Genomic DNA, 13,396 nt, shown 5'->3' with positions numbered 1-13,396 from the left:
ATGTTTATTCGGCCTTTAGGATCCCTTACAAAGAACCCCATGAACCATGGACGTTTGAGGAAGCAGAACGCCTATATGCCGAAAAAAAACAATTATGATAATAAGGTAGCCCAGTCTTGGCTTCTAAAACCGGTAGAAGGTGGTTCAAGGTTGCCCAAACCGTTAACCATTGAGCATTTCATCAAGGAAAATGCAAACATTGTACTTCTGTTGAACAGAATTAAGGGAAATGAACATGCATTTCATTGGGAGACATGGATGTATTTTTTCATCCAAAAGATTGTTGAAGGAGATAAGTTCATTGACTGGGCTAACCTAATTGCTGACTGGGCTAACCTAATTGCTGAGAATTTGCACAAGGGTTCAGTGGCCATCAACAATTTTGGTCCATTTTTCTTATCTTCCTTTTTGATTTATGTCCTAGAATGGGAAAGCCTCCCACATTCACCATGGATAGATGAAATGCCCATTTACCAATATTGCAATGACCTTCAAGAAGCTACTTTGTGTAAAGAGTTCAGAAAGGTAAATGATGTCTTTCTGGGAAGGTTAGTCTTTGAACTTCAAGGTCACGAAAACAATGTGCTGCCTGAGGAAGCTATGCAAGCTATACAAGTCTATGACTGCTTTTACATTCAGTTCCCTAGGTTCACATATCTCAGGATGGGTGGTTTTTCTGGTGAACCATTGAAGTTGCCTCGTTACTGCTTAGACTTTATTGTTTTATCTGAAATGTGCAGACAATTTGTCTCTATGATAGAGTCTTTTGAGATTTCTAAGAGGTCTTCTTCTGTATTCTTTCCTATTGAAATCAGCCACTATAGGTGTCCTAGTCTAAAGCAAGCCATGTTAACAAAAGAATCATTGACCCGTTTGTGCTTTAAACCCTTCTCCCCTCAGGAAGATTTTGATTATATAGGGTTTGTCAGGAACAATGTTAAAAATGCAGTCTCTCTTGTTCACATTCCACAGTTAGAAGACTCCTGGGCAAATTGCCCTAATGAGTTTGAAGTAAGGAAAAGGCTATGGTCAAGGCTAACTATTAAACAAATTAATATGTTTAATGTGGATCTTGATACATGCAGGCTGAAAGAGGAAGATTCTGAAGAGGTGCTTGACCCATTTTACATTGACCAGATTGAGTGCATGCCTATTCCCGAAATTGATTGGGGAAGAAGAGAAGAGGATGATGTATTCTCTCGCACTAAGGATGTGCTGGCTAGGACTGCAAGCTGGATAAAATCAAAAATTGTTGCCACCCCTGACCCAACTGGGAAGTCTTCAAAAACCAAAAGTAAAAAGGCTCCTCGAAAGCAAAAAGTAATCACTAATCAAGATATTCATGGTCCTATTGCAAGTTCGGTTGAAGTTGAAGTTGAAGCAGTTCCATCACCACTTCAACTTCAACTTCAAGCAGGGACCCCTAAAACTAAAAGGGTGACCCATTCAAGCACAAAGAGGGCATCAACAACTAAAGGCAAGAGTACAATGACAGTTGATCTCGAGGTTGCAGAAGAACCACCTATGGCGGACAGTGTACCTGAACCTCAGAAGTCACCGGTGAATATAGAGAGCCAAGAGAGTAATCTCGCCTTGGCCAAGTTCTCCCCTACCACCGATAAAGAACTAGTCACACCTAAATGGTTGAAAACTTCTGTTGAAAAGAAGCGAAGCATGGTTCCCCTTTCGATGCCAATTGATGATTTAGTTAGTAAATGCTTGGGAAAAACACCTAAGGTGAAGAAAGCCAAGACGGAATCAAGGATTAGATTTGATAAAAACTCAAGGCACTAGTCAGCTGAAATAGCCATGCCACCGAATGGAAGCTCATGCAAATCCCTAGCTCCTTAGGACTACTAGATAACAAAAGTTGATTTGGGAAAAGAAAACCGTGAAGTGGATATGGAATTCTTCGAAGCCTCTAATAAGAAAATTGCACACAGGGTGTGGATGGATGGACAAGATAAACAGGAGATGAAGGAGACAATAAAGAGTATGGCACAGTGTATCAACGCCATCCTTCATCCTGAAGCAAAACCTATCAGCAAGATGTCAGCAATTGTTGATGTGTCCTCTGCAACCAACCAGCAATCTCTTGATAACCTGCACAAATGCAAAGACAGCAGAGGAATGGGTGCAAGGCTTCCTGGATGACACTGTGAAACATATAGGTCTCCTGGATAAGACTTCGAAAGAAATCTCCACCATCACTAAAAAAGTAGAACTGGGCAATGAAGGATATGAGAAGGAAAGAAAAATTGGGCAAAGGTAGTGATATAGCTGGAAGATATCCAAGAGTTTGGATTACAGAAGTTTCGGGCCGAATGTCCTGTGGCAGGTTTAGATGAGAAAGCCTTGTACGTAATCATAGATTGTATTGAATGGAGGAATGAAGCATTAATACAAGGCATGACTGAAATCAAAGAAACACTGCAAGAACTTAAGGTTATACACCAAATAATTTAGGGAGACCTTAAGTGGTTTGTCAAGCATTGCACAGGAAAAGAAGAAGACTCTGTTACCCAATCTGAGGAAGTGATCAAAGAGGTTCAGAAGAAATTCCAAGAACTTCAAGACAAGAAGACACCAACTAAGCAAGACTTTTCGAACGTAACACACACTGAAGCCATGCTGATAATTAATCTGAAGCACTTGGAAATGCATGAAGAAAAGATAGTGAAATTGAATAAAGAAAAGGAAATCTGGAAGCAATGGCTTGCCTACATTGGTCTGCCCCATCAGTTCGTTATTTCAGCATTTTCAACTGCCTATGAAGCATGGAAAGAGGCAAGAAACGTGGCCAGCGGGGATGGTGCTACCTAATCAAAAGATATAGTTACACATAGTCGCTTAGTTGTTCTTTTCTGTTGTTTTACTTTTCTTGCATTTCAGTTAGCATAGTTATGTTAACCAAAAGACTATTTTACTCTTGGCGGGGTAATTTTGGCAACTGTCCAGCCCCATGCCTTATAAATATGTAATAATTAGTATGGCATAGGGTTAATCTCCAGCAGATCGATAGACAAAACTATTTTTGTTTTAGGTTTAATCTTAAGTTTTAGAAGTAGCATTTCAAATTTCAGCAAATACAAAGAAAACTCTGCAGTTTGATTTTGTCAAAAGCTTTTGGAAGTAGATACTGTTATCTGCTTGTTTGAATCAGTATTTCTGAAGATACTATTTATATAAAAAGCTTTTGTTGTGTTTGTCGCCAATTCTGAAATTGCCAGTTCAAAATTTGGGAAGCTGTGAGAAGTGAGTTTTATTAAATCTGCCTGCTCAATTACTTAAATTTCAATTATGTGGATAATATTGATAGTTAAAATTGAGTGGTTCTTTAGCAAAAAAATCTATTTTATATTGATGAGATAGAATAAGTTGATTCAACATTGTCAGCAGATTGTATTTTGAAAATATCTTTCTGGTTAGTTAAAAGATCAAAAATCATTATTTGCAATAAAGGTAGCTGCGCCTATTTTATTGAAGAAACTTTAAGCAGAAAACTCCTTAGTCCTGTAAAGGAATTCATTTGTTGGTATACATTTTTCTCTATTTTGCATATAAAACCATTTGAGAAAAACTGTTTACTAACAACAGTTATATTCAGTTAATCGTTATTATAGTTATTACAGTTAATCATTGATACAGTTATTTTAGTTAATCGTTTTTATAATTATTTCAGTTAATCGTTGGTAGTTAAAAACAGTTAATGTCCTATGAAAAGGTATTCAGTTGGGGAAAACCCTTTATCGATTGTCTTTATTTTGTTATGAAAAACCGTTTGTTACACGGCCTCTGGTGATCTTCATACCTTGATTTTGTCAAAAGCAAATCGTGCACCATATTCCACACATCCCAACATCAAGAAGATGCATGTCGACCTTAGACAGTTGTACTTTTGGGTAGGGATGAGGCACGATGTTGCTGATTTTGTTGCTCGATGTCTTAAGTGCTAGAGAGTGAAGGCAGAGCATTAGCATCCGACAGGCCTATTGCAGCTGCATACCATTCCAAGGTGGAAGTGGGATATATATCCATCGATTTTATCACAAGGTTGCCTATGTCATCACGACAACATGATTGTATCATGGTGACAATGGACAAGTTGTCCAAGATAGCACATTTTTCACCCATGAGAGCATCCTACACAACTTCTTCTGTAGCGCATGTTTTCTTGGAAGATATTGTTCAATTGCATAGAATCCCTCGTCGGATTATATCGGATAGAGATCCAACGTTTACTTCATCATTGTGGACATCTCTCCAGCATGCTTTGGGCGTGCAACTCAATTTTAGTTCGGCATACCACCCAGAGACCGATGGTCAAATAGAGAGAGTGAACCAGGTTCTGGAAGACATGCTTCCCATGTATGTGATGGACAGGCAGGTGAAGTGGGAGGACTATTTGTACCTTGTTGAGTTTGCCTATAACAATGGGTACCATAGTTCTCTTAGCATGTCACCTTTTCAGGCCTTGTACGGTAGACCATGTCGTATCCCTTTGAGTTGGGATCGTTTAGAGGACCAAGTAATTTTAGGTCCAGAGATGCTTTAGGATATGGAGCAATAGGTTGTTTGCATTAGAGAGCATTTGGTTATTGCTCAGGACAGGCAGAAGAAGTATGAAAATGCCCATAGGTTGGATTGTCACTTTTCAGTTGGTGACAGGGTGTTTATGAGAGTGCGTTCACGGAAGAGCCCTATCCGTTATGGGAAAGGCTCTAAGTTGGCACCACGTTTTGTCCGACTATTTGAGATCCTTGAGAGGATCGGTCTTGTCACTTATCGACTAGCGTTGCCACCTAGCCTATCACGCATCCATGATGTTTTCCATGTTTCTATTTTGAGGCAATATATTCCCGATGTGACCCATGTACTTGACTGGAATGCTTTGCGGGTGGAGGGCGGGCAGCTTTCTTTGGAGCCCATTCGTATCCTTCAGCATTGGAGGCTGACCCTTAGAGGTCGGAATCTAGAGCTAGTAAGAAAGAAAGATTTACTAGTAAAGTGTTCCCCCCATAGCCAATGGTAGCTACTTTGGCTGAAGATAAGGGTTCAATGCTTTCCAATTCAGCCTTTGTGGGAACTTTGATTCCCTTCTTCATTTGTGTCCACTCTTCTTTGCTAATCCCTTCTTTCTCTGCAATCTTCTCTACAGACCTTCAACTTTCCTTTTCCTTGATGTCTGTATAATTCCTCTCTAACTTGGCTAGATTGTTGGCAAGTAGTCAAATGTGATAATATAGATGTTTTTGTTTATGACAACACTATCAATTGATAAGGTTGCATGAACTTGAGTCTAGTTTTGACTTTGGTTGAATAAGAAAATTGCCCAAGTAAAATTCAAGAATATTGTCAGCAGAGATATTGTTTTAGTTAGTGAGCTTCACTAGATGAGTATTAATTGCCACAATGTTGTATTATGATTTAATAGAGACTATATGATGTAATTATGTTCGTTGGTGTTAATATTTCAGTTCACATATATTTAGCAATGATAATATGAAGAAAAGTCTATCTTGTAAAATATAGAGTATGAGGTAGAGATCCTAAGGAATTTAATTGCCTTGTCAATTCAATTACTTGACAATGTAGGAATGACATCCTAGATGTTAACCCTCAATTAGCAAGTTTTGGTAAAAAAAATTGGACAAGTGTTTACACATTTTATCATTAACGCCAACTGGACAGTATAATCAAAAGGGTATATAAGGACATTTTGATAATGCGAAGTATGGTTATGTTATGCACATGATATGCGAGCTTTATGTATGATGGTATATTGATGTTTTGATGGTTAGATGCGATCAGTAGTTGCATGGGCATAATCGGATGCGAGATACACAAAGGACTAATTAGATATTGATGATGTCAATACAGTCAATTTTGGCATACTATCTATAAGTCATTGTATAGATTATATATCATTGTATGAGCAGTGAGCTCCATTGCAATACAACTCCTAACAAGGTTGAGACTTCTAACAAGGACTCGTGTACAAAATGTATGTAATAGACTCCTAACAGGGTCAACTGTCCTTACAAAAAATTATCAGATTAACGCATTTATGTGGGTACCATCCTCACCAAGGTTTTCCCTTGGCAAGGGTTTCCCTAGTCAACAAATCATCGTGTTGCAATGTATGGTTTCCTATTGTTGTGCATCATTGATTTAATTATTGGAGTTCAGATTTATAAGTTCGGATTTAAGTTTAATTGGTCACAACTGATTCCACTTTCTTAACTGAGGAAGCTCCTCTTGCAAGCGAGAAAGAGGATCTTATTATGGAGTGTATTCTTTTGATGGTCTCTAATGAGTTGAATGAATCATTATTCAAACCTACCACTTTGGATGAATTAGAGAAACTTGTGTAATGGATGAAGAAAAGGAAAGTCCCTAGGTCTGATAGTTTTCTGATAGAGTTTTACCAAGAGTTATAGGAAATTAAAAGGCAAGAACTTTTGGAGGTAATGCAGGAACTTTAAAGGAATAAACAAATGCTACAAACCATGAACAATATGTTCCTTGTTCTTACTCCAAAAAAGAGGAGTTAATAGACCTATAGCCCTCTGCAAAGTTGTCTAGAAAATTATTACTAACCTGATAGCAGAAAGACTCAAGTTGTGGCTTAGTCTTTAATTTTGGAGGAGTAAGGGGGTTTTCCTGTTGGCAGACAAATTCTGGATGGGATTGTTCTTGCAACTAAGGCTACTCATTCCTTGGCAACCTCCAAAGAAAAGACTATGTTTATCAAGCTTGACATGGCCAAAGCCTATGACCATGTTACATGGGTTTTCCTACATAAGGTTTTGATGGCTTTTTGGGTTTGCCAGTGACAGGATCAAGCAGGTCATCAATAGTGAGCCCTCAGCCCTCTGGGCTCTTTGGAGACTCTCGGAGTCTTCGTCAAGCTGATCCTCTTTCACCTTAATTCATTATTTTCATGGTTGAAGGCTTGGAGAGATTTATCAAGTCTCAAGTGAGACATGATTTGATTCAGGGATGTAGATGGGGTAACAAATTGCCTCCACACTCTCACTTGGATTTTGTGATGATACAAATTTGATGGAATTACCTAGAATTAATGATCCAGTCAATCTAAGGTCTCTAGATATTTAGCTTTCAGCCTCAAGGCAAAAGATTAATGATAGCAAGTCCTCCATATTCTTCTCTAATACTCTCAACTTGTGAAGACTAGTTTTACTCATTAAATACCAGATTGGCTCCCTACAATTTGTTTATCTTGGCATTCCCATTGTTGTAGGCTCTGTGCCTAGAAGGTTTTCGCAGGGCCTTGTAGAGAAGTTCTGCATAAGAGTTACTCATTGGACCTGCAAGGGGCTCTCTACTGTTGGGAAAGTGACTCTTCTAATTTATGTGATTCAGGCACTCCCTCTATAGTCTGTACAAGTGTTTTATGCAGGTGGCTCCTTCAAGCTTCATTAAAGAGTTTGATGCCCTCTCCTGCCAATTCTTATGGGCTGGTAATTTAAACTCAAAGAATTAGAGGTTGCTTAAGTGGGAATTTGTTTGCAGGTCAAAACAAGAAGGTCGTCTTGGTCTTCTACAGACAAATCTAAATGGTTATTTTGGTGATCAAGTGTCGGAGGTGATGCATTAATGAGGACTACAATTGGGCTAGGACTTAAGTATCTCAGAGGACTGGACATTAATCAAGCAAGGCTATTTTGGATTTGTAATAGCAAAAACTCTACGATTTGGAGCACTCTCAAAAGTGATGCTAAGTTGATCAAGCAAGGGCTATTTTGGATTTGTAATAAAGGCTCTGAGACTCTATTCTGGTTTGATTCCTGGGATAAGCTTCCACCTATTATTTCATTTTTCCTGCATTTGCAATCTTTATATAATGATTTTCTTGAAGCAGGTTGTAAAAGGATGCAGATTTCAAAATTTTCTAGAATGTGGGTCAAGGGTGTAAGTGTTTACATGGAATGAACCTCATGAGTGGCCTCTTGGAGGTTCTAAAGAGGATAATCAACAGCTTGGTAAGATTTTGTGAGTCAAAGCTTGTAATTCCTTAGATGTTCTTACTTAAGACCATAATCTAAAGGGAAAATTCTCGATTGTTTCAAGTTAGTAGGTGCTAGAAAAGAAGATCCACAGGTGGATGGTTGTTTCTTGCTCGAAAAAGATGTGAACAATTTACATGGCCTAAGTGCAACTTTATCATGTGAATGGTTGTGCAACATACGTGCCTCAATTCCAAGAAGTCGCAAAAGAAAGAATTTCAGGGTCCTATGTGTATTTTGTGCAATAACAGTGAGGAACGTTCCTTGCATATTTTCTTCTAGTGTGCCTTCTCTAGGAAAATTTGGCACTTCTAGTGGGGGTCTTGGAATAGGCTGTGTGTTCACTGTTCCTCTTTGGTCAAGCTCTGGGGTCTTCTAGAAACTTCCCAGCTAAGACTTCCTTCATATTGCTTGGAACATTGGTCCTAATTTTATTCATTTGAAAATTCTTATTGGGAAGAAACCAAAGGACTTTTCAGTACTGAAAAATATTGGGTCATCAATTGTGGATAAGAATCATTAGTTTTCTTCAGGAGACCTTATCAGCAAAATGTGATTTGTCCACCCCTGTGGATCTGGGTGATTTGGACATTATTCAGAAGTTGGGGTTGGGTGTCCATGGCATGAGATTCCGCTTTTCCAAGGTGGGTCAGCATGCCAAGAGCAAGGTCCAGTGGGTTGGTTGCTAGTCAACCACTCCTCTTGATGTGTTGAAGATTAATATTGATGGTCTTTCCAAAGGAAATCCTAGGCATGTTGGGATTGGTGGTGTAGGTAGAGATGGTTCTGGGTTGTCCATTTCTTTTCTTTTTTTGTATAAATAGCTGCATGCTAACAACTATATGGGAGCTCTTGCTATTCTTGATGCTCTGGAAAGAGGTTGTGCCCATGGTTGGAAAAAAGATCATTTGTGAATCTAATTCACAAATGGTGGTTGAAATGTTGAATAAGCGGCAGGAGGGAATGAGTTGGCAATTGGTTTCGATGGTCAATCAGATTGTTAAACTTTGTAGTTCATTGGAGTTTGTTACCTTTTGTCATGTCCCCCAGGAGTGGAACAAAGTGGCAGATTGTTTGGCACAATGGGCTTCTGAGCAGATGGGATGTTAAATTTTGGGGACTGGGAACATTTGTCTTTTTGAGTATTCTTGGACATTAGAAGAATTGTTATGGAGGACATGAAAAAATTATTTGGGGACTCTGAGAGAGCCTTGATTGGCTGGCTGTATTCTTTCTTGTTTTATAACCTATTGTTGGGCCTGCTGGTCCTTTCAGCTTTGTATTGACCGTTGCTTATTGATAAACTTTTACCCCTCTTTTAAAGCAAAATAAACTTTCCAATTTGTTTAATTGCTGTCTCAGAAATGCATCCCCCCTCCCCCCTGCCATCATGTCCTGAAAACTTGGTGGATGATTGTAATTAATACACATACAAGTTAGTTTTCTTGTCTAAATTTCTACAGGAAAAAGTTTCTTGAATGCATGTATGGATATATATTGACTTATTAATGTTAATCCTGTGCACTAGTTCAATTTTCTTTCTTAGTGGCCCATGCAGCATATGGTAATTTTTGTAACATTTGAGTACTAAAATGGAACATGGAACCATACATTATCGTTTCATTAATGTAAAAACAACGTAAGGAAAAAACCACAATGTTGACAAACTGGAGTGATGATAGAAATTAGGTAACGAAACTCAACCATGTCCCTCAATAGGCCAACACACATCTAATAAATCATACGACCACCTCATGACAGAAAATTTTCTAATGAGTAAATATGCCAAACTGAACAGGGAAAGTGTACAGAGAATTGGAATTTGAAAGTTCAAGAAACCTGAGATAAAAGTTGATCTAATCCACCAGATGGCTGGCAAATTGATTCCAGAAATGCTGATGATCTGCCCCATACATTGTTTCCATAGCATCCCATTAAGCCAGGCCCATCTATTTCAGATTTAAGGAATAAACCCTCAGTTCATTGATCACATCCATTATAAATTACAATATCAGCTTTTTAATAACATGGGAAATTGAAGTATTGATAAAGAAGACCCAAAACATAAATTCCAATGCATTGTACAAATTTTCATGTTAGAAAGACCCAAAACATAACTTAGTGAAGCCCCTGCAAGGCGAAAACACAAAGGAGAAACTTAGAGTGCTCAAGTATGTCCCCTAGAAAAGCAAGGAGTAATCTTTTGGGCCTAAAAGTAGGCATTAAACTATAATACATAAGACTCTGAGAGCAACTTAAGCACAGGAAATAGGATATCAGATGAGCTTTATGGCTGCTTGTAGCATTGACGGCTGCTCTGTTTCCTGAGTCCTGTACTATCTTCTGCATGCTGACATAGCAAACTCCACTTTATGGGGTTCCAAGTGATATGTACTTTTTGAGCTAGTAAATTCCTAATTTGAGCACAGGCATTCATGGAGTAATCAGCTGTCTGTTTTGCTCATTGATGGCATCTCTGTTCAAGGGCCTTGGCAAGCCTCCTTTTGTTCCTTTTGTCTGAAGATGGATGCTCTATAAATTTTGTCTTATTGCGGACATCTTGTGTCTCAATAGGTTTAGACACTCAAGCTCATGTTTCATATAAATTTGAAGGATTGCTCCATTCTCTGATGCATAAATAATGTGGATAACCATTAACTGACCAAAACAAATCTTATCTTATCTTATAGTGTTTTGACTAATTCTGTTGCTATCCTATTAAGAAGTGCAGAAAAAATGTCATTGTGTTTTAAATTTGTAGAGTGCAAAGTCAAACATACATAAAGGAATAATACATCAACCAACTTGAGAGAAAGAACGACTATAAAATGGAGAATACAAAGCTTTTGGCCTGGAGAAACAATAAACAATTAAAAAAACTCCAAAAAAGTGAGGATCTCTTTCTTATGCCACCATCTCCTTTCACTTACAAACGGTTGAAACCTTATTGAGGACTTTGAAAACATTTTACACATTCAAGAGTATGCCATAACACCTACACAGCACTACTACTCTCTAACCTTCCCAGCTACATTTCAACTTCAATATGATAGCTTGATTGAAATAACTAGATACAATCGAAACAACTAAAACTGAAAATAAATCCCTTTTAATGTGTCCTAAAGTGTATGCCGTAACACTTACACAGCACTGCTACTCTCTAACCTTCCCGGCTACACTTGAACTTCAATAAGATAGCTTCATTGAGGTAACCAGGTACAATCAAAACAATTACAACTGAAAATAATTCTCTTAGAATACGTCCATTGAGGCCTAAAATTTCTCATATGTTACAAGAGAGCTTTAAAGGGATGCCCAAGTGTATTTGAAATGTCAAAAGACGGAATCCCAATGCTTCAGCTCCCTCTGTCCCTGCATGCTCTATCTGTCTGTCCTATCTGGGACGGTTTCAGTAGTAGGCTGTCACAAAAACATCCTGTTGGCACAGAGTTCATTAACAAACTCAGCCACAGCCAAAACTGTGATATTTCAACTGCAACCAAAAGCACGACTAGTGCTTGCTTTTCTTCATGCTGATAGACCCAAGTGTTTGAATAACTAAAGTGAAATTATGTACATGCTCTGACCTGCTGAGCTTTCTGCAACTCTATTTGTTGATATTCTTCCTTAAATAAGTTTAATAAGTGGCCTGTTATTCTTAAGTCTTTAGTATCAATTGACCAAATTAGCAGCAATTTAGCTTACTTCACTAACATGTCTGATCCATTAAGGATCATTCTCATTTTGCCACCAGATTGAGGTAAGAAGTAAACACGCTCGCAAAAGAGTACCATGTCGGCTATTTGCTCCTCCGCCTTCTAATGCATACCTTGAAGAGAGTAATTAATTTTTGCCTGAGATATAATCAGAGAGAAGCTCAAAGAAGAGGCATACTGTGTGGGTTTTTTCCCTAAATAATTTAGTATGCTTGGTTGAGCGACATGGAAATATGTTGCAGTTGAAAGACGAAAATTGGACCTCTGGCCAAAGAAGAGGAGGTTGGCGTGTGAATATCAGGGTTAGGCTATTAATAGTCTTCCATTAATGATCCTTATTAAAAACATCTCATTGCCATACACATTCATCGATCATTTCCATCATCTACTCGTCCCATTTAAATTTAAGCATTGCAAGACTCAATTCAAACCCAAAAAACAGATAAAATATCAAAATGCGGCAAAGAAATCAACATAAATTAACTAATTTGAAAGCAATGCGCGATGTTTAGCAAAACTGCAAGCTGAGTAACCAACATGTCGACGGAAAAAATGAATTGGTTCAGCGGCATTGTGTTTGCTGAAGAGAATACCTGTTCTGTTAAACAGAAGTGCCGACGACTGAATGAACGATGATGACGACGAAAGAAACCTTTGGCAGCTCTGCCCACTGCCAGATCCTGGAACAGCTGCACGCTGTTTAAGCAAAACTAGGGTTTCTAGATGGGTTGCTGCCCTTCTCAACATTCTGCCTCCCTTATTTTCGTCTCCTAACGAAACCAACAAATTGAAAAATAAAATGAGGAGGAAAAACGCTATACTCAAACGATTTGACGGGGTTGTATATTACAGAGATCGAAGAGAACAAACAGTGAATAGAAGTACACAAACTTCAGAGGGGATCCAAATTGTTGTCGGTTTCCCCCGTTTTGTAAAGCCACGATTTAACCTCCTCTCATAGAAGAAAGATACTATCCAGCAGCATAGAGGAAGTTCTTATAATGCATTATCTGTTATTGTCAACTCCATTCTCATCATGGCTGTTTATGTTGCCTCGTCGGAGAATTGCATTTTACATTCGTATAATTTCATACTTCATCATTCGGGGTTAGGGATTGAAAATTATAGTCGTTACTATAGGCCGATAATCTCTTTCAAACAGATATAGTTGTTAGTATGCCTCTTCTTTTAAATAGATTGCATATAACATTCCAGAATTGTAAATTTGATCTTGTCTATTTTCTCTACTCATCGAAAAGAAGTTCATAATGAGTGCTACTCTCAATTCAACGGAGAATTGGTTTACCTTTTTTTGGAAGGTCATGATTACTAATTGCGAACAATTATAGCCATCTAAAAGTATAAGCAAAATAATAACACAAAACGTCAAAGTTCTTGCCTAAGTATAGTTTTTGCATATGACGAGTAGCAATTTAGATAGTGTTTTATACATTGGATATGCAATAGGATAAAGCATGTGATGCAATTTTTCATTATATTTCAACAATAGTTTACATTAGCAAAGCATCTACTCAATCATGTTATACGACTTGATAGAGCAAAAGTATGTCTCATAGCATATCAATGCATATACATTATTTCATTATACATATATGACACTGAGAGTGTACTTGGATATGAGACTCATGC

The 13,396-nt window shown here is 38.1% G+C and overlaps 1 protein-coding gene across 2 annotated transcripts in view; it reads right to left on the bottom strand.

Annotated features, from left to right (window-relative positions):
- LOC149539584 (uncharacterized) overlaps positions 1-12,879 on the bottom strand; it is a 44,789-nt gene extending 31,910 nt beyond the window's left edge. The window contains exons 1-3 of one of the 2 annotated variants that reach the window (XM_089800816.1): positions 12,617-12,879; positions 12,340-12,516; positions 9,870-9,979 (exon numbers count right to left, since the gene is read on the bottom strand). In XM_089800816.1, the coding sequence (XP_089656942.1) occupies positions 9,870-9,979; positions 12,340-12,493 (264 nt within the window). In that variant the 5' untranslated portion in view covers positions 12,494-12,516; positions 12,617-12,879. The remainder of the gene's footprint in view (positions 1-9,869; positions 9,980-12,339; positions 12,517-12,616) is intronic. The other variant, XM_089800817.1, reaches the window with a different exon arrangement.
- Positions 12,880-13,396: the final 517 nt, after the last annotated feature.

The sequence above is a fragment of the Cupressus sempervirens genome, chromosome 9 (genome assembly GCF_028749045.1).
Source record: "Cupressus sempervirens isolate cs-2001-9-10 chromosome 9, ASM2874904v1, whole genome shotgun sequence".
In the NCBI taxonomy this organism is placed as follows: Eukaryota; Viridiplantae; Streptophyta; class Pinopsida; order Cupressales; family Cupressaceae; genus Cupressus; species Cupressus sempervirens.
The sequence above is the reverse complement of the archived record's forward strand: the minus strand, read 5'-3'. Positions and strand labels throughout refer to the sequence as shown.